At 41.9% G+C, this 26,824-nt stretch overlaps 1 protein-coding gene across 1 annotated transcript in view; it reads left to right on the top strand.

Moving 5' to 3' along the window:
- PPTC7 (protein phosphatase targeting COQ7) overlaps positions 1 to 26,824 on the top strand; it is a 49,248-nt gene that overhangs the window by 11,436 nt on the left and 10,988 nt on the right. Inside the window, exons 2-3 of the mRNA XM_002753001.7 lie at positions 20,089 to 20,268; positions 26,172 to 26,370. Of these exons, the coding sequence (XP_002753047.1) occupies positions 20,089 to 20,268; positions 26,172 to 26,370 (379 nt within the window). The remainder of the gene's footprint in view (positions 1 to 20,088; positions 20,269 to 26,171; positions 26,371 to 26,824) is intronic.

The raw sequence follows: 26,824 nt of genomic DNA, 5'->3' as shown, positions 1-26,824 counted from the left end.
TGTCCTCTAGGTTGACCACTTATTGGTGATGGAATCAGTGTTTCTGTGAAATGGGAAAGTTTAAAGTATGTCTAATGTATGCATTGTTTTTAGAAATCCATTTCTCTTGGTTTTGAGAGATCGTTTTGATTCTGTCATTGTTTTTCCTTTTTTTTTTTTTTTTTTTTTTTTTTTTGCCAATCAGTTTGAGCTTATAAGGTTGCTCAGGTTAGCCTTGAACTCATGACCTCGCCTTCGCAAGTGCCACGACCTCCGGCGGGAGCCACTTTGGACCCCCATTGTTTTTCTTATTAATATACACAATTCACTGAATAATCAATGGTCTTTGAATAGCAAGATTTGTATGTTTTGTGGATGCCTGAAACTGCATTAATTATCAAACCCTATATACCCTATGTTTTTTTCTGCACGTACATACCTGTGATAAAGTTTATAAATTAGGTACAGAGGTGAGCAGCAGTAATTACTGTACAGTTCTATGCATGCATATTTATAGATCATTTGACTTCAGTGAAGTCAATTAATACTAATTTATAACTGTCTTTTTTTGTTGTTGTTCTAGGATCTTGTGCTTGGTCATCACCTTTTATTCTTTTGTTAGGATTTCAAATTGAAAAGTGGTTGAGCTGTTTGTTAGTGGCTTAAAAAAGAAAACCTTTACCAACATTTTTGTTAGGTGTTTAAAGTAAAAGGACAAGGGGCAGTGTTTTCGCTCTCTAAATTATTATTGAAATTTTACTGGAAATATCCATGTGGCAATGCAATAAAGACGAGATAAATTGGGAAGCCTGAAGTGGCGCCTTTGCTTCAAAACTAGTTTATGCAGTAAATGTAATAGTGTATGTGAAATGCAAAGTATAGCCCTATTTGTTTTGTTTTCTTTCCTAAGTATATGAAGACAAGATAACCCTATTTGTTAGTCTTTATTTTATAAAGAGTTTCTTAAACTGGCTCTTTTTTCTTGCAGTATGACTTAAAAGTCCTAGTCTTGGACCCAAAAGAGGAACTCTAGAGAGAATATGTCCTCCTGCCCCTCATTTCACGATAAAGAAACTAAAGCTTAGAGAAACAATTTGACTAGTGTCTTAGGTCCAGTTAGTGGCAAAGAAAGCTGGGAGCATTGTTATCTCCAGACTTTTTTAAAAGTGTTCTTTCCATCAGCTCAGACTTCTCACTCTTTTTTTAATTTTTATTTTTTGAGATGGAATCTCACTCTGTCACCCAGGCTGGAGTGCAGTGGCATCTTCTCCACTCACTGCAACCTCCGCCTCCCAGGTTCAAGCAATTCTGCTGCAGCCTCCTGAGTAGCGGGGATTACAGCTGCCCGCCACCACACCTGGCTAATTTTTGTATTTTTAGTAGAAACAGGGTTTCACCATGTTGGCCCGGGTGGTCTTGAACTCCTGACCTCAGGTGATTCGCCCACCTCAGCCACCCAAAGTGCTGGGATTACAGGCGTGAGCCACTGCACCCAGCTCTTTTAGGAGAGGGTCTTGCTCTGTTGTCCAGGCTGGAGTACAGTGGCTCTTCTCTACACAGGTGCAGTTGTAGTGCACTGCAACCTCAACCTCCTAGACCGAAGCCATCCTTCTGCTCCAGCCTCCCAAGTAGCTGAGACTGCAAGCTTGAGCCACCTTGCCTGGCAGCCTTCTCTTTGAATGGCCTGTTAGAAGAACATCTTATATCAAATTCTGACCCACAGAATGACACCTTGTGCAACGCTAGGATCCGCTAGAAGGTTCAATCCCTTTTTAGAGTTTTTGGCTGAAAGTTTGTATAACAGATGACTGGTGGTCTAACTTTTCAGCGTGGTCAGCTGAATTCATTGTTTATTGGTTGCTTCCTGTTAGTCATTGACAGGTGTTTTGAAGAAGACCAATGAGTGAAACAGACTTCAACCCTAATTTTTCATAGTCCTGTGGGGAAGGCAAACATATGCACAAGCCCAGTGTAAAAGAATACACATAAGATTGTAGGAGCAGAGTCAGACCTTAAGAGATGGCTTTTTCAGTCAGCTGAAAATGAGAAGCAAATGAGAAGAATGGGAATACTTCAGATTGAGGGCTCAGCAAAGGCAAAGTAGGTCTCAAACTACAGCTGTTTCATGGCCAGTAGGGTTGGCATAGAGGGGGCACTGTTGAGAATTGATGTTAGAGTGAGACCAAATTGTCATGTTAAGGAATTGGGTGTGTTTTCTTTGTTTGTTTGTTTCTTTAGTTTGGTTTGGTTTTTGGCAGGGAGGTGGGGAGGAAGCTATAGAAGTCGCTGCTTTTGAAGAGACAGCACATTCAAATGATACAGAATTTAAAAGGTGTTCAGAATTCAAGAGTGCACAGTGAAGTCTTTCCACCCTTGTCTCCAAGCTGCAAAGTCCTCTCAAGAGACCAGTGTTATTAGTTTTAGTGTATCCTTCTAAAGACTATTTCACATACACAAGCAAATAAATATATATACATGGAAGGTATTTGACTAGAGGAGTAACATGGACAAGGCCGGGCACGGTGGCTCATGCCTGTAATCCCAGCACTTTGGGAAGCCGAGGTGGGCGGGAGTTCAAGATCAGCCTGACCAACATGGAGAAACTCTGTCTCTACTAAAATTACAAAAGTAGCCAGGCGTGGTGGCACATGCCTATAATCCCAGCTACTCGGGAGGCTGAGGTAGGAGAATTGCTTAACCCCAGGAGTCAGAGGCTGCAGTGAGCTGAGATTGCTGCAGTGAGCTGAGATTGCACCACTGCATTCCAGCCTGGGCAACAAGAGTGAAACTCCGTCTCAAAAAAAAAAGGGGGGGTGGGAGGGTGGGGCGGGGGTAACATGGACATTGCAGTGTTGTAAAAAACAAACTGATACAGAGGGTGTAATGGGAGAACAGGAAGCCAAAGACCAGTTAGGAAGCTACTGAAATAGTCTGAGCTAGAAAGGGCTTTACCTAGGGCATTGGGAAGTAGTTGAGCTTCAGACAGACTCATTGTAGACTTGGTGATAATTGGTCAGAGGGGTGAAAGAGAAAGAGGAATGGAGATTGATTTAGAGGTTTTGCACTTGGAAGATAACTAAGGTTTCTAAACCTGGAAGTATGGGTAGCTGGGCTGCCATTAATTAGGCTGGGAAATGCAAAAGGAAGGATCAAGTTTGGGAACGGAAAATGGATTGCTTGGTACAAGGGGCATTTTATAAGCAGAACCATCAGGCTTGTGGAATGCTTCCATCCAGCTGGACCAGTGGTTCTCATTAGAATCACTTGTGCTGAGAGGCCCAGGCCCACCCTCGCCACACCGACTCAGGGAGTGGGGCTGGGGTTCCATAGGTAATCTCAGTGTGCAGCAAGGGTGGAGAAGCTTTGTGCCAGGTACTAGGCCAGCCAGTGTGGATGAAACGATGGTTAGCAGTATGAGAGACTCAGCCCTCTGCGGGCTCACAATATACAGGGGAAGAAAAGAGAATGGAAGATCATTATAAAGGCACTGGTATTAGTGTAGTAATGAAGAAAATGGTTAGGCTCATGTATGTATTCCTCATAGTTTTAGGGTTTCCCATGTAAAATGAGAAATCTCTGAGTTGGAATCCTGACACAGAAGAGGCAGCAGGCACTGAAGAGATACTTGTTAAATAAGGTTACTTCAGAATCATTCTAGGGAAAATACTCTTTTCAAAGTGGAGGTAAAGCCTTTTTTCCTTGTTATTTTTGGAGACAAATATATGTTTATTTCTTAGTACTTGAAAATTTTACTGTTGAATGTTTAATGGAATACCGAATGGTGGTGGATGTGTGACTGGAAGAGCTGAATGGACTACTCATCTTTTATGCATTATCTGAGTGGGCATTGTCTTTTGGTTGTGACCACAGATTAGTGTTTGTAGAGCAAGCAGCCTATAAACATGGGTCAAAGATTCTTTTGTTTTTTTTCTGATTGCTACAGTCTAGGCTGGTCTGTTTGCTGGCGGTTTTTTGTTTGTTTGTTTGACCCAGACTTTTGCTTTTATTACCCAGGCTGGAGTGCAGTGGTGCAATCTTGGCTCACTGCAACCTCCACTTCCCAGGTTCAAGCAATTCTCCTGCCTCAGCCTCCTGAGTAGCTGGGATTACAGGCCCCAGCCACCACGCCCAGCTAATTTTTTTTTTGTAATTTTAGTAGAGATGGGGTTTCACCATGTTGGCCAGGCTGGTCTTGAACTCCTGACCTCAGGTGATACACCCACCTCGGCCTCCCAAATTGCTGGGAGTACAGGCGTGAGCGACCGTGCCTAGCCGAGACCTTTCTTAAAGATAGGCATAACTCGGCCGGGTGCGGTGGCTCACGCCTGTAATCCCACACTTTGGGAGGCTGAGGCGGGTGGATCACGAGGTCAACAGATCGAGACCATCCTGGTCAACATGGTGAAACCCCGTCTCTACTAAAAATACAAAAATTAGCTGGGCGTGGTGGCGCATGCCTGTAATCCCAGCTGCTCAGGAGGCTGAGGCAGGAGAATCGCCTGAACCCAGGAGGTGGAGGTTGCGGTGAGCCGAGATCGCGCCATTGCACTCCAGCCTGGGTAACGAGTGAAACTCCGTCTCAAAAAAAAAAAAAAAGATAGGCATAACTCTCACTTACTACATGTCTGCTGTGAACTCTGAACAGGTTATCCTTGTTCCTCACACCAACCCTGTGAAATCGAGGAGATGACTCCTGTTCACAGGTGAAGCTGCTGAAGCTGCCCAAGGCCACACTTAGCACATCGTATTCTAGGTGGACTTTGAACCCAGATCTGCTTCCAGAGCCTGTGTCCTTGCTCAGTATCCCACACTGCCTTTCCAGTTAGAAATTATCTTTTTAGACTTTCTTTTAGGGAGGTGATTTTGACTGATTCTGAATTCTACTTAGTTATTACCTTTGTTTTAATTAAGGGGTTTTGTTCAACTCTTAACTGTTAGTTAAATAAAAGTTTCACAAGCCTTGTTGAATTTGGTAGCCTCAGGCCAGCCTTTCCTTCCAGGGACCTACTAAATGCCTTAAGCTCTGCACTGCCTTTTTTGTGCTGATTAATGGTGAGAGGTTCCTGGCATCAGTATAAAACACATTTACCTGAAGGTCAGGTTTCTCTGCTATTAGAAATCTCACCTGCTGTGACTTGTACTTTATTCGTGTAAGTCAGAATCCTACAGAATTGCTCAAAATGCCTGTCTCATCAACCTCCTCTCCTACAACTCATGTTTTCTTTTATCCTTCAAGGCTCATTTCAGACACTTCTTCATGAATCCTTTTGATTCCTTCAGCTATGCATAATATGACCTTCTTTGTTTTTGTTTTTATTGGTGCATGTTTTGCTTTATTATAGTCATATATCTTGAATCTCTTTAAACTGTCCTCCCGAACCAAAATCTTCACTTCATTTTAAGTTCCCATATGCAGGAAATATTTTATCACATGTAAGTCCATTTAGCTCCCTTTACCACAGTGTCTTACATATAGTACATGTTTGTTAAAATGTGTTGAACAGTTTTATTATTAAATGCAAATATGGAATGTAGTTTTAACCTGATTTACATAGTTCTTGTCATCCTTCCCATACAAGTAGCATTACTCATTATTCATTACTAAAAAATGGGAAAGTATAGGCCAGGCACAGTGGCTCATGCTTGTAATCCCAGGACTTTGGGAGGCTGAGGCGGGTGGATCCACGAGGTCAGGGGTTCAAGACCAGCCTGGCCAAGATGGTGAAACACCGTCTCTACTAAAAATGCAAACATTAGCCGAGCATGGTGGCAGGTACCTGTAATCCCAGCTACTTGGAAGGTCAAGGCAGAGAATTGCTTGAACCCGGGAGGCAGAAGTTGCAGTGAGCTGAGTTCGCTCCACTGCACTCCAACCTGGGCGACAAAGCAAGACTCCGTCTCAAAAAAAAAAAAAAAAGTATTAAAAAGAAAAACAAAAAAATTACTAATTGTCCTAATACTCAAAGATCATCACTTAATTGAACAATATATAGAGTAAAAATAAAAGCTGGGCACAGTGCCTCATGTCTGTAATCCTAGCACTTTGGGAGGATGAGGTATGTGGGTCACCTGAGGTCAGGAGTTTGAGACCAGCCTGGCCAACATGGTGAAACCCCATCTCTATTAAAAATACAAAAAAAATTAGCCAGGTGTGGTGGGGGGTGCCTGTAATCCCAGCTATCCAGGAGGCTGAGGCAGGAGAATCTCCTGAACTGGTGGAGGTTGCAGTGAGCCGAGATCACGCCATTGTATTATATCCTGGGCAACAAAAGCGAAACTCCATCTCAAAAATACATACATACATATATATTTATATATGTGTGTGTATATATATATAAATATATATATAGTTTGTGTTCAGAAATTAAGAGACAGTTCTCCACTTGGCAGGCTATTCAAAGGAATGATGTTTTCATTTAAAGAAAAAAAAAAAAAGGTACATTTGTGCCAGGCTGCATGTGACTGTAGACCTCTCCCAGAGGATTCCTGTTTTAGTCAAGGCCAGCCCTTATTTTTATAGCGGGTGAAGAAAGCAGTGGGTAAGTAGTATTTTCTTTGGGGTTACATCAAGGATATATGGCTTAATTGTCATAAATATCAGGTTGACCAGAATTCTAGATCTAATTTTGTAAATTGTAAACAGAAGGAAAATCTTTTCCTCAGCCTAAAGGGCCAATCCAAGTAGGCACATGTCAGATAGCTGGCCTTTAATTGCTCATTGCTTCCATACGTAAACTTTGAATTATTTGGTATTATGTAACATTTTCTAACACCTGAAACAAACTGAAGCCACAGCTGTAATAGAGGCTCTTAATTCTGTAACATACTTAGTGCCCTGCCTCTACTGTTTGTACCTTAATGATAAGTATGACCTCCCAGATGATTTGTTTGTTGCTTCCTCCTGTCCAGAAAGCATTGCTAACAGCGTTTGGCATTTGAGAAAGATACTGTTGTGAAGTGACCTTTTCAGTGACTTAACTTTTAACTTTGCAGTTTGTGGAAGGCAGGCCAGTGATTCATACCAAGTCTGTAAGTTGCACAAGTTCCTCAAGCCACAGTTGAGCCAGAATTGATAATTCCACATTAAGTGTTTGGTATTTAAACAGAATTATTAAAGTTAGAGGAAGAACATTTTTATTTTTAAAAGGTTGACTTTAAGTTTCCTTGCCTTCACACTATTGTTTCTTAATCCTCATGTCAGTGCTTTTCACTGCTTTTTAAGACAAGGCAACTGCCTAATAGTCTGGAAATTATCTTCTCTAGTTAATGAAGTATTCTAGACATAGCTGTAAGTGTATGTGGAGACTCATTAATTTGATTAATTATTAAGTAGTCTCGTATTTACTAAGCAAGGAATAGCTAACTTTGTTTGGAATTCTCAAACACAAAATGAACCACTGCTTCCAGCTTTGATTTGTTATTTGAGTTTTGCCTGTAGGTTCCATTTTTACACTTTTTTTTTTTTTGAGAGAGTCTCACTCTGCCACGAGGCTGGAGTGCAGTGAAACAATCTTCGCTCACTGCAATCTCTACCTCCTGTGTTCTAGCAATTCTCCTGCCTCTGCTTCCCGAGTAGCTGGGATTACAGGTGTGCGCCACCACACCCAACTAATTTTTATATTTTTAGTAGAGATGGGGTTTCTCCATGTTGTCCAGGATGGTCTAGATCTCCTGACCTTGTGTTTCACCCACCTTGGCCTCCCAAAGTGCTGGGATTATAGGCATGAGCCACCGTGCCTGGCCTTTATTTTTATTTATTTATTTTCATTTTCAGACAGTTTTGCTCTTGTTGCTCAGGCTGGAGTGCAATGGCACAATCTTGCCTCACTGCAACCTTTGCCTCCCAGGTTCAAGCGATTCTCCTGCCTCAGCTTTCTGAGTAGCTGGGATTACAGGCATGTGCCACCATGCCCTGCTAATTTTGTATTTTTAGTAGAGATGGGATTTCTCCATGTTGGTCAGGCTGATATCGAACTCTTGACCTCAGGGGATCTGCCCAACTTGGCCTCTCAAAGTGCTGGGATTATAGGCGTGAGCCACTGCACCCAGCCATTTTCACGTATTTACGATAGGGTTGAACCTTTCCATCCTTTGAGCTTTGTTACCTTCACTTTTGAATTAACTGTTCTGCTTAGAGATCTTAGAGATCTTGTTCTTAACGTTAGTCTTGGTCTCTGGAGAATCAAAAGATGCAGGTTTCATTGTGATTAACGCAGAATGGAAACTTCTATTTTTCTTTCTCTTCTTTTTTTTTTTTTTAAATGGAATCTTGCCCTTTGCCCAGGCTGGAGTGCAATGGCCTGATCCCTGTTCACTGCAACCCCTGCCTCCCAGGTTCAAGCAATTCTCTTGTCTTAGCCTCCGGAGTAGCTGGGACTGCTACATCACACACAGCTAATTTTTGTATGTTTAGTAGAGATAGTATGTTGGTTAGGCTGGTCTCGAACTCCTGACCTCAGGTGATCTGCCCACCTCGGCCTCCCAAAGTGCTGGGATTACAGGTATGAACCACCGTGCCCAGCCAGAAACTTCTTTCTTCTTTTTTTATTTCTTTATTTTTTTTCCCCCGAGACAGTCTCACTCTGTTGCCCAGGCTGGGGTGCAGTGGCACCATCATGGCTCACTCCAACCTCTGCTTCCCAGATTCCAGTGATTCTCCTGCCTCAGCCACCCAACTAGCTGGTATTACAGGTATTCGCCACCACGCCCAGCTAATATTTGTATTTTTAGTAGAGGTGCAGTTTCACCATGTTAGCCAGGCTGGTCTCAAACTGCTGACCTCAAGTGATTTGCCCACCTCGGCCTCCGAAAGTGCTGGGATCACAGGTGTGAGCCACTGTGCCAGGCTGGAAATTCTTGAAAAGGGAATATTTCACTTGCTTGTTAAAACAGGAAGTGCAGCATAATCTATGTAATTTTACCTTCATAGAAGTGAAAGGACTGTTGTTAGTCAAAAAGCAAATGGCATTTTTCTGTATAACTTGACAGAATACATTTGTTGAATTTTTTTTTTTTTTTGAGACGGAGTTTCGCTCTTGTTACCCAGTCTGGTGTGCAATGGCGCGATCTCGGCTCACCGCAACCTCCGCCTCCTGGGTTCAGGCAATTCTCCTGCCTCAGCCTCCCGAGTAGCTGGGATTACAGGCACGCGCCACCATGCCCAGCTAATTTTTTGTATTTTTAGTAGAGACGGGGTTTCACCATGTTGACCAGGATGGTCTCGATCTCTTGACCTCGTGATCCACCCGCTTTGGCCTCCCAAAGTGCTGGGATTACAGGCTTGAGCCACCGCACCCGGCTCCCTTTGGATTGTTTAAAAATTTATTTTAAAATAAAACAGTGTCTCACTCTTTCATCCAGGCTGTATTGAAGTAGCACAGTGATCACTCACTGCAGCCTCAGCCTCCTGGGCTCAAGCAACCCTTCCTTTGGGATAATTATTTACAGATACAACATTTCACAGTCCTGAATCACAGGGGAGTGTTTTTTGTTTTTTTGGGGGGAGTCTTTTTGAGATGTGTTTTGCTGTGTCATGCAGGCTGGAGTATAGTGACACGTTCACAGCTCCTAGCCTCAAGCAATCCTTCTACCCCAGCCCCCAAGCTGCTGGGACCACAGTGGTATGTCACTGTGCCTGGCTAATTTTTTGTATTTTCAGTAGAGATGGAGGTTTCACCATGTTGCCCAGGTTGCTCTCAAACTCCTGAACTCAAGTGATCTGCCTGCGTCAACCTCCCACAATCCTGGGATTATAGGCCTGAGCTACTGCACCTGGTTGGGAGTGTTCTTAAGTTCCCAAATAGTTGAGTTTTAAGAAATACTGATTAAAAAAAAAGAAAGAAATACTGATATAGGCCATATGTGGTGTCTCACGTCTGTAATACCAGCACTTTGGGAGGCCGAGGCGGTGAGGGGTGGTCACTTGAGGTCAGGAGTTTGAGACCAGTCTGGCCAACATGGCAAAACCCCACATCTCTACTACAAGTACAAAAATTAGCCAAGTGTGGTGGTGGGTGCCTGTAGTCCCAGCTACTCAGGAGGCTGAGTTAGGAGAGTCGCTTGAACCCAGGAGGCGGAGGTTGCAGTGAGCCAAGATTGCACCACTGCACTCTATCCTGGGCCACAGAGTGAGACTCCATCTCAAAAAAGAAAAGAAAAAAAAAAAGAGAAATGTTGATATAAATGTGATCTGTTCCATTTCATAGGAAATTGAGTTTCTACTCTGATCTCTTTTTTTTTTTTTTCTAGTTATAGTGCTTTGTGCTGTGACGTTTTTAGACAAATGAGGTTGGCTCTGAGAACACTATAGTCTTTGAAAAGCCTCAGCATCTGTAAAGAAGATGGCTGTCGTACTGCAATAAATACTGCTTAGCCCCCTTTCTCATTACATGGCTCCTTGCTGCAGAAAGTCTGTAAAAGCACATATCCTTATTCCTTAAAGTGCAGAGGGTCTCCTGATAATTTTGTTATTCAACTCTTGTGATCCTGCCGGATTCTTACTCAGTTTCTCCTCTAGAGTTTGAATTCACTATCAAGTACCCATCCTAATAGGCAGGAGATGTGTTTCACTGATGGAAAGACAATCCGTGTAGAACCAGTATGCATCTTTGGAATGTGAGGTTTGATGTAAGATGCCTTGAGGTCATCAAAGATGCAAGGAATAAAGCCATTACCTTTGGGTACAACTTAATATTTAATATTCTGCCAGAGTGTACGTTAAATACATTTTTGGGCAACATGAAATTGCTGTTTTTCTTCATTGATGTTTATATTAAAATTGAAATGTAGTATTCTTTAGGCATCACTTTCTTCTAGAAGACATTTGCTTTGTAGGTAACTACATGTCTGAAGATGAGTGCAGTAGGAGGGGTTTAAAATAATTGCAACATCATGCTGATGGCTGACAGTGGAGGATATAGTACTGGAGAGGCTCCTGCTGATTTTGACTGATTCAGAAGTCTTTCTTACAGTGAGCCTTTTGCAATTACACAATTAGGTGACTAATTGGGAAGATAGGATTTTTAAGATAGATAGCTATCATTTCGTTATAACTATCTTTTTCTTTATTTTGAGACAGGGTCTTGCTCTGTCCCTCAGGCTGAAGTGCAGGTAGTGTGATCATGGCTTATTGCAGCATTAACCTCCTGGACTCAAGCAATCCTCCCACCCTCAGCCTCCTGTTTAGCTGGGACCACAAGTGTGTGCCACCATGCCTGGCTGATTTTTAAATTTTTTTGTAGAGACGAGTTTTGCTATGTTGCCCAGGGTGGTCTAGAACTCCTAGGCTCAAACGATCCTCCTGCCTCAGCCTCCCAAAATGCTGGGATTACAGGTATGAGCTACCATGCCTGGTCATAACTACCATTTTACATGGTTATACCATTTTGGCAAAGACAAAAATGTGTTAATTAGAAAAATGAAAATTGCACCGGGCGCAGTGGCTCACGCCTGTAATCCCAGCACTTTGGGAGGCCAAAGCGGGTGGATCACGAGGTCAAGAGATCGAGACCATCCTGGTCAACATGGTGAAACCCCATCTCTACTAAAAATACAAAAATTAGCTGAGCATGGTGGCGCACACCTGTAATCCCAGCTACTCAGGAGGCTGAGGCAGGAGAATTGCCTGAACCCAGGAGGTGGAGGTGGAGGTTGCGGTGAGCTGAGATCGTGCCATTGCACTCCAGCCTGGGTAACAAGAGCAAAACTCCATCTCAAAAAAAAAAAAAAAAAAAATGAAAATTGCTAGGGTCAGGCATGGTGGCTCACACGTGTAATCACAGCACTTTGGGAGGCCAAAGTGGGCGGATTACCTTAGGTCAGGAATTCAAAACCAGCCTGACCAACATGGAGAAACCCTGTCTCTACTAAAAATACGAAATTAGCTGGGCATGGTGGCACATGCCTATAATCCCAGCTATTTGGGAGGCTGAGGCAGGAGAATCGCTTGAACCTGGGAGGTAGAGGTTGCAGTGAGCTGAGATCACACCATTGCACTCCAGCCTGGGCAACAGGAGTGAAACTCTGTCTCAAAAGAAAAAGAAAAGAAAAATGAAAATTGCTTAAGAATTTTCTTCTTGGCTGGTCTCAGTGGGCCATTCCTGTAATTCTAGCATTTGGGAGGCAGAAGCAGGAGGATCACTGGAGCCCAGGAGTTCAAGACCACCCTGAGCAACATGGCAAATTCCTCATCTCTACAAGAAATAAATGAGTATGGTGGCACGTTTCTGTAGTTCCAGCTATTCGGGAGGCTGAAATGGGAGAATCTCTTGAGCTCAGGAGTCTGAAGCTGCAATGAGCTATTACTGCACTACTGTATTCTAGTCTAAGGGACTGAGTGAGACCTCATTTCTTTTTTTTTCCTGAGGCGGAGTCTTACCCTATCACTCAGGCTGGAGTGCAGTGATGGCAATGTTGACTCACTGCAATCTCCATCTCCAGGTTTAAGCAATTCTCCTGCCTCAGCCTCCTAGGAAGCTGGGATTACAGGCGCATGCCACCATGCCTGTCTAATTTTTGTATTTTCAGTAGAGATGGGGTTTTACCATGTTGATCAGGCTGGACTTGAACTCCTGAGCTCAAGTGATCTACCCACCTCCGCCTCCCAAAGTGTTGGATTATAGGCATGAACCACTGCCCTGGGCCCAAGAACCCATTTCTTAAAAAAAAAAAAAAAAATTTTCTTCTAATAAAAAGATACACTTAATGATGGCAGACACCCAGAATTACACTTTTTGCGTCCCTTTTAACCCTTAACTGTAGAAAAAATCAGTCTTTGAGACCAGGCATGGTGATTTTTGCTTGTAATCCCAGCACTTTGGGAGACTAAAGCAGGAGGATCACTTGAGCCCAGAAGTTTGAGACCAGCCTGGGCAACACAATGAGCCCGCATTTCTACAAAAAATTTCTTTTAAAAATTAGTTGTGTGTGATGGTTCACTCCTATAGTCATAGCTACTCTGGAGGCTGAAGTGGGAGGATCTCTTGAACCCAGAAGTTCAAAGTTACAGTGAGCTGTGTTTACACTACTGCATTCCTGCCTGGGTGACAGAGCAAGATGCTATTAAAAAAAGAAAAAGAAAATAATATTAGTCTATGGAAAACCTAATAAAATACTTAGTAAAAACATGAATACTGTAACTATTTTCTAGTTGCTCAATTCAATTCTTAAAACTGACAATTCCATTGAAAAGATAAAGGATTTTTCTGTACCATATGGTCTTTTCTCAACCTTTTGCTCAGCTATTTCTGATATGTAATCATTATCTTAATCTAATAATGGTTTTAATTGGATTGTGGGTCAAAGGAAACACTTAAGCTAGATGTGTGCTCACAGAATGTTATTAATGGAGACATAAGATGATTACAGTGAATCAAAGGAAATAGCTTCTATATTCAGTGCAACCTCTTTATCGTGGCATTCAAGGCCTTTCTAGTTATTAATTCAGCCTACTTTTTAGCGTTACTTCTCTCTACCTCCATGGAGATTATATCATTCTGACAAAATGGATACCCTACCTGAGCGTCTCATTCACCACTAAGGTGTCAATTATCAGATTTTCCAGCCCCAACTGGCCTTGCCAGCTGCAGACTCATACTTCCTCACTTTATATACAACACTTCCACAAAAATGCCCTGCTGGCACCTAAAGTTTGACCTACCCAAGACAGAATTAAATGTCTTCTAAAGGCATTTACACACCCTTGCCAACTGTAGAATAATCTAATCAATACTTTCTCATTCCCCAAATCCAGAAACAGTAGTTCTCCCTTATTTGAGGTTTCAGTTACCCACTGATGTGGTTTGGCTGTGTCCCCGCCCAAATCTCAAATTGTATTTTCCATAAACCCCTATGCTGCTATCATTGTGATAGTGACTGAATTCTCATAAGGTCTGATGGTTTTGTAAGGGGCTTTTTCCCTTTTGCTCAGCACTTCTGTCTCCTGCCACCCTGTGAAGAAGGATGTGTTTGCTTCCCCTTCTGCCATGATTGTAAGTTTCCTGAGGTCTCTCCAGCCATGCAGACCTGTGAGTCAGTTAAACCTCCTTCCATTATAAATTACCAGTCTCAGGTATTTCTTCATAGCAGCGTGATGAGAATAGACTAATACACCCACAGTACCTAACAATAATATAGACAGAGACCACATTCACACAATATTTATTATAGTATATTGTTATAATCGTTCTATTTTATTATTGAGACGGAGTCTTGTTCTGTCACCCAGGCTGGAGTGCAGTGGCGTGATCTCTGCTCACTGCAACCTCCGCCTCTCGGGTTCAGGCGATTCTCCTGCCTCAGCCTCTCCAGTAGCTGGGACTGCAGTCATGCACCACCATGCCCAGCTAATCTTTGTATTTTTAGCAGAGACAGGGTTTCACCATGTTGGCCAGGATGATCTCGATGTCCTGACCTTGCAATCTGCCCGCCTCAGCCTCCCAAAGTCTGGGACTACAGGCATGAGCCACTGTGCCTGGCCAATTGTTGTTTTATTATTGTTGTTAACCTCTTAACTATGTCTAATATGTAAATTAAACTTGGCCAGATCCAGTGGCTCATGCCTATAAGCTCAGCACTTTGGGATGCCAAGTTGTGAGATCACTTGAGCCCAGAAGTTTGAGACCACCAGCCTGGGCAACATAGTGAGACCCTGTTTCTACAAAAACTTACAAAAAAAAATAGTTGGGTGTGTTGATGTGCACCTGTAATCCCAGCTACTAAGGAGGCTGAGGTGGATTACATGAGCTCAGGAGTTCAAGGCTGCAGTGAGCTATGATTAGGCCACCAGTCCAGCCTGGGCTACAGAGTGAGACCCCATCTCTTAAAGGAAAACAAAATTTAAGGCCAGGCGCTGTGGCTTACGCCTATAATCCCAGCACTTTGGGAAGCTGAGGCGGGTGGATCACGAGGTCAAGAGATCGAGACCATCCTGGTCAACAAGGTGAAACCCTGTCTCTACTAAAAATACAAAAATTAGCTGGACATGGTGGCGCGCGCCTGTAGTCCCAGCTACTCGGGAGGCTGAGGCAGGAGAATTGCTTGAACCCAGGAGGCGGAGGTTGCGGTGAGCCGAGATTGTGCCATTGCACTCCAGTTTGGGTAACAACAGCGAAACTCCGTGTCAAAAAAAAAAAAAAGAAAACAAAACTATTACTAAGTCATTTTACAGTTTTTCTGTTGTTGGTTCTAAGTTTTTGGAATCCAGAATGTATTTTACACTTCATAGCAAGCACTTCTCAATCCAAACAAAGCAACATTTTAGACTCAATAGCCACATGTGGCTAGTGGCTCCCATGTTAGACAGGGCAGGTCAGTAGCATAAAGAACTTCAGAGTTCTTGAACTGGGATTCTTGGTTTTCTATATCCTCTGCTACTGCCCTATGTTTTTTCAGCTTCTCCCTGCTCACCCAAGACCCAGCATCTAGTTGTCTGCCTTTCTTTTCCTCTTGTTATCCTTCCCTGGCCAGGAAATCTGGCTGACCCCCACAGGGCCTATCCGAATGCCACTTTCAGAGTAGGCTGGCACTGTTCTTGAGGCGCTTCCATTCTTGTGTCGGTAAGCACTACCCACTGTGGCTGTTGACCTTCCCACAGCAGCATTTATGGGAGCCATTTGTCTGGTTTCTCTGTGAGAAATCTATCTCCCTACTAGCAGGGGAGCTTCTCAGAGACTGGCTTTCTTTCTCTCAGTCCTCTTGTTTCCTAGCGCAGTGTGTACAATGTGGTGGTCACTATGTGACCTCCATTTGCTCCTACTATTTTGCTGTTTGATAGCTGTGTTCTTGACATCTTTGGGATCTTAAGCAATTTCTCCTTTAAACAGTTGTTTTCTTTACCATTGAAATGTATTCTGAATGAAATTTCCCTTTATATCTGGATCAGTTCTACTGTTTAAAAAGTATTTTGCTTTTTGTAGTCTGAAGCTATTGTTTATGCAATAGAGGACGTATTAATTTCTGTATAGAAACAACCACCTAATATCAATAAAATTAGGCTTCATATATATGTGTAGTGACTTACTCTATTTTTAGCCTGGATCTTATCCCAAATACAACTCTTCCCCTTACATAACTTGTTCTTTGTAAGTAAGTTATATGTATGTACTGTATTAAGGATTTTTTCCCTACAGCTTTATTGAAAAGTTTGTACGCTTTTTGAGTTTCTGTCTCCCCTAAAGAGATTCGGTCAGTGGTGTTTTGCCTGGCGTCCTGTGCCCGTGTTAAAAAGCAAACAGGTGCCTGAAAGATTTCGCTCTATTCTGGGAGAAATCTGATTAATGTTGAAGGGCTGTGTCAGGTCAGACTCAACCTGCTGACAGATTATTTAGTGAGTGCCAGGATCGACTCAACATTATCTTAGATTTTAATGGTTTTCTTGTGAAGGGCATTTGCAGATGAAACCAATTTGTATTTAAAGTTAATTGTAGTTGTTGAACCAGAGACTAGTTAAGAAGAAATTCTTCCCTGGAGCAGGCAGTGGTTTGCAAAGAATGATTCATCAGATAGTGTTGCAAGGCTTATAATTGTATGCTGTGTTTTAACATAAATTGTTGTGTTTTAAATTGTGATGAAATCTTACTCCTAGTAAACTAAGAATTTATCCAAAGAAGTTCCTATTTAAATGATAGGAAATTCTCTGAATATAAGTTGCCCAAATTTCCTCGCAACTCCTTGAAAAACTGAGTGAAATATGCTATTCCTTTTAAGATAGATCCCTAGTTAGCCCTACTGCTTATCTTTCACTCACCCTCACCCCTCAATCCACGTGTCCTGTTTCATAGATCCCAAATGTTTGCATGCCTCTAACCACACTGCCAGCACAGATCACTCAAACTTCTTCCGCTCTTGCTCTCCACACAGCAGGCAAAAGGGCCTTTTTTCTTTTTAAACTTATTATCATTGTTATTATTTAAATACTGTGTTATGAAAAATTTCAAATATATATCAAAGTAGAGAGATGGGTGTACTTCCTATTCAGCTTCAACAGCCATCCATTCATGGCCAGTCTTGTTTTATCTGTGCCTCTATCACTCCCCCTTTAACTCCTTAATTATTTTGAAACCAATCCCAGACTTTTTATCACTTTAATTAACTAATTTGGAATTGCCCTGTAGTGAAATTTGGCTTATTGGTTGGTCACATAGGTGGGGAAAGTTGCTGCCCCAGTGGTGATAAACTATTTGTCACCTTCCATTTCTGTTTCTTCTTACTTTTTCAGTATGTGTTCCCTTTCTGTTTGATAACTGCCATCCCCAGGGAAATAGAGTTTCGTGTGTCCAATTGATGTTAAGTCAGTTTTTCAGGGATGTATATATAGGCATATATATATATACAGCACGTATATATGGCAACCTCCTCCTCCTGGGTTCGAGTGATTCTCCTGCCTTAGCCTCCAGAGTAGCTGGGACTACAGGTGTACACCACAATACCCAGCTAATTTTTTTATTTTTAGTGGAGACAGGGTTTCACCATGTTAGCCAGGCTCGTCTTGAACTTCTCACCTCAGCCTCCCAAATTGCTGGGATTACTGGTGTGAGCCACTACGCCTGGCCTGTACCAAATACATTCTTAAAAGAAAGTTGAATGTATAAAAAAATGTGTATATGGGAAGGATGTTTCATGCTCAGAAAGTTTAAAAAATTATCAAATTCCTGTTTTAAAAAATCATATGATACATCCTCATGATAAAAATAAAATTAAGGCCGGTGCAGTGGCTCATGCCTGTAATCCCAGCAGTTTGAGAGGCTGAGGCAAGTGGATCACAAGGTCAGGAGTTCAAGATCAGCCTGGCCAAGATGGTGAAACCCCATCTCTACTAAAAATATAAAAATTAGCCGGGCATGGTGGCAGGCACCTGTAATCTCAGCTACCCACAAGGCTGAGGCACAGAATTGCTTGAACCTGGGAGGTGGAGGTTGAAGTGAGCCGAGATTGCATGACTGCACTCCAGCCTGGGTGGCAGAGCGAGACTCCATATCAAAATAAATAAATAAATAAAATTAAAACAATACAGAATGGTATGAAGTAAAAGGCAAAAATTTCCATTTTGTTCATGGATCATTTTTAGTTACTTATTTCTGAAGCATCCATTGTTAATATTTCTTACAGATCCTTCCAGAAAGGCTGTTTAAAGCCTTAATAATGTATGTTTTTGACATTTTCTCTCAGTGTCTTTGAATTTAGTAGATAGAAGTTAGTTTTAGTGTTGGAAAGGGTAGCTTGGTGTTTTGCAAGTTTGAGTAAAAGATTGTATGATGGCTTTGATATTTTAATTGACTTTCTTAAACACTAGTTTCCTCCTGATAAAGGAGTCTTAAGCAGACTGAACTCATCAGCACCTCTTTGGGCCTATGAAAATCTCTATACTAGTACTATCCAATAGAAATATAATGTGAGTCACATATGTAATTTTAAATTTCCTGGTATTCATGTTAACTAAAAATAAAAAGAGGCCAGGCATGGTGGCTCATACCTGTAATCCCAGCAGTTTGGGAGGCTGAGGCAGGAGTATCACTTGAGCCCCACAGTTCAAAACCAGCCTGGGCAATACAGTGAGATCCTGTCTCTGTATTGCCAGACAGACAAAAACTAGCTGGGTGTGGTGGCATGACCCTGTAGTCCTTGCTCCTCAGGAAGCTGAGGTAGGAGGATTACTTGAGCCTGGGAGTTCAAGACTGCAATAAGCTCTGATTGTACCACTATGCTCCAGTCTGGGCAAAAGACTAAAAATAATAATAGTTGTTTTTTTTAAGACAGGTGAAATTTGGCCAGATGCAGTGGTTCATGCCTATAATCCCAGCACTTTGGGAGGCCAAGGTAGGCAGATCACTTGAAGTCAGGAATTTGAGACCAGCCTGGCCAGTATGGCAAAACCCTGTCTCTACTAAAAATACAAAAATTAGTATGGGTGTGGTCCAGCACCTGTAGTCCTAGCTACTTAGGAGGCTGAAGCAGGAGAATCGGTTGAACTCAGGAGATGGAGGTTGCAGTGAGCTGAGATCACGCCACTGCTCTCCAGCCTAGGCGACAGGCTCAAAAAAGAAATAAGTAAATAAATAAAAGGGAAATCAGTCTTGATAATGCATTCTCTTTGGTGCATTATATCCTATATCCAAAATACTCTTTTTTTTTTCTTTTCCTACTTTTTTTTTTTTTTGAGACTGGGTTTTGCTCTGCTCCCATGCTGGAGTGCAGTAGTACAATCATGGCTCACTGTAGCCTCAACCACCTGGGCTCAAGCAGTCCTCCCACCTCAGCCTCCCGAGTAGGTGGGACTACAGGTGCACACCACTATGCCCGGCTAATTTTTTTTATTTGTAGTAGAGTCAGGGTCTCACTGTGTTGTCAGGTCTTGAATTCCTGAGCTCAAGTGATCCTCCCGCCTCGGCCTCCCAGAGTGCTGGGATTATTGGCATGAACCACCATGCCCCTCACCAATATGATTTCATTATGTAAGTAATGAATACAAAAATTAGAGATTCTACTTTTTTTAATACCAGTGTGTGTTTTATACTTAGAGCATGACTCAAGTTGGGCTAGCCACATATTAGGTGCTCAGTAGCCTCATGTGGAATGGCTGTTGTTGTATTGGACAGTGCTGCCCTGTACAGGGTAAAAGGAGAGGGGATGGGATATGTTCTCAATTTTGTTCTTTATTTCTCAGTGATTGACCAATGTTTGGAGTTAAAAGATTGCCACTTTTGATGTTCTTTGTGATCTCCAGTTCTGACTTAATTGTATCATCACTAGCATCAGCACTTTCTTTAAAATCAGTTTTCATTCTTATAAAAGACAGCAAAGTATTAACGACACAAATATATCTATACACAGATGCTAATCCTGCTGAAATTGAACTCTTGGCTGGTAGACAATGCCACCCTGTGGTAGCTCAAACATTTATTCGTCAATATATGAAAGACCAAATTCTAAGTAGAGAAAGTGGCTTATGAGTGATAGTGTAGAATACATTAAATGCAAGTGCTATTTATTCTGAATTTTGGTGTAAATAGATTTAGTGGCATGTAGTGAAATTAGCTGTTAGGAGAAAACAGAGGTAAGAATTCCTGCGAAGTTGGTAAGATTCTTCTTTGAATGTAATTTTTTTTTCTTCAGGGGTTGCAGACGGTGTAGGAGGCTGGAGAGACTATGGAGTTGATCCGTCTCAGTTCTCAGGGACTCTAATGCGGACGTGTGAACGTTTAGTAAAAGAAGGACGATTCGTACCTAGTAATCCCATTGGAATTCTCACCACAAGCTACTGTGAGTTGCTGCAAAATAAAGTACCTTTGCTCGGTAAGTGAATCTCCTGTGGGTTTTCCTCTAAAGAAGCCCCCTAGAGAGTTAAAAACAAAACCGAGAAAATCATTTATCAGCCCAGCTTTTTTCTGGGGCTCTTCCTACTAAACAGAGTGTGATAGAGAAACTATAGGCTAACCAGAATACTTAGTACTTCTTGGAGAGAATGTGGATAGGTACAGCCACTTTGAAAAACAATTTAGTGTTAAATACGAACACATAGTATGCCCTAGCAATTGCACTTCTAGGTGTTTACCCTAGACTAGAGAAACTCTTGCATGAGAGTGTTCTCAAAATGTTGCCAATAATAGCAGAAAACTGGGGACAACCTAAAAAGTCTGTCTGTTGCAGAAACATTGTGAAAAGAAACAACTTAAAGCTGCACGCCGTACTTAGAAACACGTTGTGAATGGAAGAGAGAAAATTGCAGAATTCCACCTAACAGTCTGATTCCATATATTTCAAGTTTAGAAACATAAAAAGTTAAAACTATATGAGGGATTTAAAATATTGTAAAAGAAGAAAGAAGAGCAAGAGGAAAGGAAGGAAGGATCTAGCCTGCAAACTCATCACAGTTGATTACCTGTGATGAGTTCAAGTTGTGTTTGGTCACCCCACACTGCTAACAGGTGATTAGCCTGGTGAAATAACTTGGCACAGATTAGATCCCCAATAATCCTGTATTTGAAAACTAAAAACCAAATACCTAGGATTTGTTTATCTGATAGGCTAATGGAGCATCCTTTGGCCAAACCTCTCCATTTGTTTGTTAAATGGTTTCCTAGGAACTTTTACCCAGCCTTCTAAGCAGACTCTCAGAAAGGGTATTATTAAGTTTCTGCTAATTGCCAACATCTTCCTGGTTACTAGAAGGCCTTCCTCCCAGTCACCATCCACATTTAAAATCAGTCCCTGTTCAGTGTTAATGGAGATCACCACAGTTGTAGAATTGCCTTCAGTTTAAGTCCTTTGTGAGAGTTCTTTTTATCACTCTGCAGTCTTCTGTCTTTGTGCTGTGATTAACTAACTTGTTTTCCTTCTAACTGCAGAGGGATCTTGTCTTACAGTTTCAGTATGTACTGTTTTGTCTTAATCCCCTGTTTGGACATGCAGTATGAAGCTTGCCTGGCACAGTGAGACAGTCTAGATTCTATTTCTAGCACCTCTCTGTCAACTTGCTGTGTGTCTTTGGGCAAGCCACTTAACCAGTGATCTTACTTCACACTTAAATGGAGAGAGAGCCCCTAGACACACATTCCAGGGACCCGCCTCCTGCATGTTCTCAAGAGTGGCTGTGCTGACCCCCGACCCCACATCATTTACTTTGACTTCAGATAACTGGTTAGAAAACATTAACTATCCTGATTTTACACTTTAAAAGCTTTGGGTTTTGCAACGTTTTTTTTCTTAGTCCTACTTTCCCTTTCTGCCTGTTCACCTTCATGTAACTGGGAGATATTAATAAAGTGCATTTAAATATTAGAGAAAATAATATTTTCTTACATTGAATATTGTGCTTCCTATTTCCTACTAAAAGGCAGCTGAAGTAATCCTTCACCATGTTTGACACACACCTCTTTTTCACAAAATGTACACATCCCTAGGCTGTTTATCATAAGGCTCAAGCATGTTTTGGCAAAGACAGGCTGCTGAGTTTTACTGAACTTCAGCTAGATATAATTGTAAATTGTGACAACTTTACAAGATTAGTTAGGTAATTTTTTTTTTTTTAATTCAGCAACTGCTGAAAAGCCTACAAAGCAATTCCAAAACAAAAGGAAGCTAGTAGCTGTAACCACTTATTTCTTTGATTTTCTAGCTGCATTTGGGTCTAAGGGCATTACAGGCTAGTTGTTGACATGTATTATTTCCTCAGAAACCCTTAAATGGATTGATAAGATCCTGTGCAGCTAGCATATCTTAACTTGGGTTTGTCCTAATAAGGTTATCCCTTTTCTGCCACACAAAAGGCTTAGTAGTAGTTTACAAAATAAGGAGCAGGGTGATAAAAAAACCATTTGAGCGTGAAGAACTCTCCTGGGTTCCTGTCTGTATGGGTCATTTGTCTGAACATCCAACACTGATTCTCAGCACCACTTTTCTTATTCATCTTTGCCTGCTTGGTCCTCTCCAAACACATGAGAATGATGAGCTCTTCTCCCAATGTTAGGCTGCCGGGGCCTGAGCCACATGCACACATCAGGAATTTGAGGAGGCAAAGGAGGAGGGTATATTCCAAGTCCATATGGTTCTGTAAGGCTGGGCTCATACTCGTTGGTGCTGCTTTGGATAGTGAAGCTCAGCCACTCCTCAGGACCATTTTAATTCCAACTCAGCGAGTTACTGCTACAGAGTAGCAAAGGATAGCCTGGCTTCATCATGAGTAATAATGAGTCACATGAGTCCTTCTTGCAGCAGAATTTTCAAGACTCTGCTACTCAGGTTGTTTTTCTTTCTCAGAATATCATCCTATGAGTTTTCAGAAAATGTTTTGGGTAGTGATCTATTCATGATAAATGGTTAGAGTTGATGTGCACTGAGTTAGGAAGGAAAAGGTAATGGACAATCTTTACTGTAAGCTGTGGAGCGGGTTATCTAGCAGCATACCAGTGAGTTACAGTTACTTTGCTTTTCATTGACACTTAGTAGCTAGCATAGAATGAGGTTAGTACTAATGCATATACTGTAGATAACAAGGAAATGGAATTTCTGAATATTAGCATGAGAAAGATATGTATATTTAAGTGTTTTTAAATTACTTTGTTGGGACAAACATTAATTAGCCATAATCCCACTAAAAAAACTATTAATGTTTGAGTGATTATGCTTTCAGATTTTTTTCTGTGTATGTTTGTGCATAGAATAATGGTAGCTTGAATTGAGTCTAGTGTGTGCTCACAGCAGCCCCATGAGGTACATAGGTACTTAATTGTATTTTCCTACAACTTTTTCTTTTTCTTTTTTTTTGAGACAGGGTCTCACACTGTTGCCTAGGCTGCAGTGCAGTGGCACAATCTCAGCTTACTGAAACCTCCTCCCGGGTTCAAATGATTCTTGTGCCTCAGCCTCCCAAGTAGCTTGGATTGCAGGCTTGTACCACCATGCCTGGCTAATTTTTTGTATTTTTGTAGAGAGGGGATTTCACCATGTTGGCCAGGCTTAGTCTCAAACTCCTGGCTTCTAGTGATCCACCCACCTCAGCCTTCCAAAGTGCTGGGATTACAGGCGTGAGCCACCAAGCCCTACCTATTCCCCCCATGCCTTTGTTTTTTTTGAGACAGAGTTTCCCTCTTGTCCAGGCTGGAGTGCAGTGGTGCCATCTTGGCTTACTGCAATCTCTGCCTCCTGGGTTTAAGCAATTCTCTTGCCTCAGCCTCCTGAGGAGCTGGGATTACAGGCACTCGCCACCACCATGCACAGCTAATTTTTTTTATTTTTAGTAGAGACAGGGTTTCACCACATTGGCCAGGCTGGTCTCAAACTCCTGACCTTAGGTAATCCACCCACCTCGGCCTTCCAAAGTGCTGGGATTATAGGTGTGAGCCACTGCACCCAGCCCTATTCCCCATTTTGTTAGGAAGAAACAAGTCTGGAGAGCATAAGTGACTTGCTATGGTCACATAACTGAAGAATGATGGCCCATTGGGATTTAACACAGCTGGTTCCATGGTCCACGTTGTTTTATTTTGATTTTTTTTTTTTTTTTTTTGAGATGGAGTCTTGGTCTGTCACCAGGCTGGAGTGCAGTGGCACAATCTTAGCTCACTGCAACTTTTACCTCTGGGTTCAAGTGATTCTTCTACCTCGCCCTCTCAAGTAGTTGGGACTACAGGCGCGTGCCACCACACCCAGCTAACTTTTCTATTTTTAGTAGAGATGGGGTTTCACCATGTTGACCATGATGGTCTTGATCTCTTGACTTCATGATCCACCTGCCTTGGCCTCCCATAGTGCTGGGATTACAGGCGTGAGCCACCACACCTGACCATGTTTTGCTTTTAATCATCATTTCAACAATTTAGACTTTGCCTATTGTTGCTTTTTTAAGAAAATTTACTTCTAGTAAACTTTTTTTTTTTTGAGACGGAGTTTCGCTGTTGCTACCCAGACTGGAGTGCAATGGCATGATCTCGGCTCACCACAACCTCTGCCTTCTGGGTTCAAGCAATTCTCCTGCCTCAGCCTCCCAAGCAGCTGGGACTACAGGCGCGCACCACCGTGCCCAGCTAATTTTTGCATTTTAGTAGAGACGGGGTTTCACCATGTTAACCAGGATGGTCTCGATCTCTTGACCTCGTGATCCACCCGCCTCGGCCTCCCAAAGTGCTGGGATTACAGGCTTGAGCCACCGTGCCTGGCCTTCTAGTAAACTTTTTTTAGTGTACAGTTCTTTTAAGTTTTGACATCATCTTTTTTTTTTGTTAAGGAAACTTTCATATAAGTTTGTAATCTACTTATTTTACTTAGTTATCACCTTTCCTTTCAAATACATTGCTTTAACATAATTTTAACGGCTGTCAAATAGCTAACACTATCTGTTATGGGTTTGACATGACTTAACTAATTTTAATCCTTAGAAACAATTCTATGAGGTACTTACTGTTATCCCTGTTTTTGTAGATGAGGAAACTGGGGCACAGAGAGGTTAAGTAGTTCACCCCAAGTCACAGAGGAGGGAAGTGGCAGAGCTAGGATTCAGACATGGGCAGGCTGACTCCAGAGCCTGTACTCCTGAGTCTTACATGATGGTATATCTTTACACTGTATCGATGTACTGTAATTTATTTAGCCAGTCCCTTATTTTAGATGTTTAGATTGTTTCTAGTTCTTCATCTTAAGCAGTGTTTTTGTATTTAAGTCTTGTTTGCCCCTCTAATTATTTTCTTAGCATAAATTCTCACAGATGGAATTGCTAGATCAATGGACATACAGTTTTCAGGGTTCTCTTGTCCTCCAGAAAAGTTGTTTACTTTTACTTTTCACTGCTGCAGAATGAATTTTCTGTGCAGTGGGTATGTTCCCTACACTTTGCCAACACCATGCATTACCTTCTTTTGACTCTTGTTAAACTAATAGGTGAAAAGGGTTACTAGTGAAGTGGTCATTTTTTCACACTTATTTCTTTGTCAACTGCCTATTTTTCTGTGTTGCCATTTTTCTGATGGAGGTAGGTATAGGTTTAACTGTTAGGACTCGAGAATAGTCTCTGCTAGTTGTGCTGTTAGCCTTTCAGTCTAGGGACAATTCTGTGGCCCATGCACAGCAAAGCAATGCAGAGCTCTTTGCTCAGAGTCTCTGTCAAATGAACAGGTTGATTCCACAAGCTGCCTGCAGAAATTTGGTCTTGTTACCTCATAGTGAGTAGGTCATTAGTCTCCAATGAAAGTTCTTCATGACCTCAGCAGATGGAAATCTGGTTTAAAATTGTGGTTATGTGCCCTGTCTTAAATGTTAGTGAATTTTGTGGAGAAGGTTTCCTGCCAATGACTAATAAGAAATGTTGGGAAAATGTAACATTTTCATTCTGGCATTTAATTATTAAAATTTAATGTCTCAACAACATGCTTTTGAGCATTTGGCATAGATGACAGTGCTGTTGAAATGAAATAGTGTGATTAAATACCAGTCATTATTGCTTTCTATATCTGCAAATGGAAGAATTCAGATCATCAGTGACCCAATTACTATGTATAATACAAATCCTTTTTCTTTCCCCACCATGTTAACCCTGATCAGGATATTACTGACATTCATAGAGGATGTGGAGCATAAGAAAGAAAGGTCCTGTTTAGGCAGGAGATTCAAATTATGGTGTGTGCCCTTTAGGGTTACGTGGTTAAAATGTGTGTGCAAAGTCAGCCTAGGAAGAAAAAATAAATGGAGATGATTTTTGTTTCTAGGTAGCAGCACTGCCTGCATTGTGGTGCTGGACAGAACCAGCCACCGCTTACACACGGCGAACCTGGGCGATTCAGGCTTCCTGGTTGTCAGGGGTGGTGAAGTTGTGCACCGATCAGATGAGCAGCAGCATTACTTCAACACTCCATTCCAGCTCTCAATCGCTCCCCCCGAAGCTGAGGGAGTCGTCTTGAGTGACAGGTAATCTCCCCTCTCAGCCATTAAGCGTGAGCAGGACGTGGCTCATTCATAGTCCCCTCCTGTCCCCCTTGAATGCAGTGGGGTAGACATGTCCATGAAAAGAAGACACTGAGAATGTTCTCATCAAGAGGACCTTTTAGTTTGACTTCGGAAGATATTTTGCTGGAACCAGATAATTTAGCCAAATGGAATTCTGATAAACACCCAGTAATTTGACAAGACTGTCAAAATACTATTTCAGGCTTACAGAATATCAGTTTTTCATATCAACACCACATGATACATACAGTACATTTATTGTGCTGGAGAAATGAGTCATTGTTCATACATGCCATTGCTTGTACAAGATTTTGCATACATTGTTAGGGAAGAGCACAAACAGACATCTGCATTATTTGTCAGAATACCTTCCTGATTCTCTAGACCTCTTATACATGCATCAAATAGAACTTTT

This window comes from Callithrix jacchus, chromosome 9, assembly GCF_049354715.1.
Source record: "Callithrix jacchus isolate 240 chromosome 9, calJac240_pri, whole genome shotgun sequence".
NCBI lineage: Eukaryota > Metazoa > Chordata > Mammalia > Primates > Cebidae > Callithrix > Callithrix jacchus.
The sequence above is the reverse complement of the archived record's forward strand: the minus strand, read 5'-3'. Positions and strand labels throughout refer to the sequence as shown.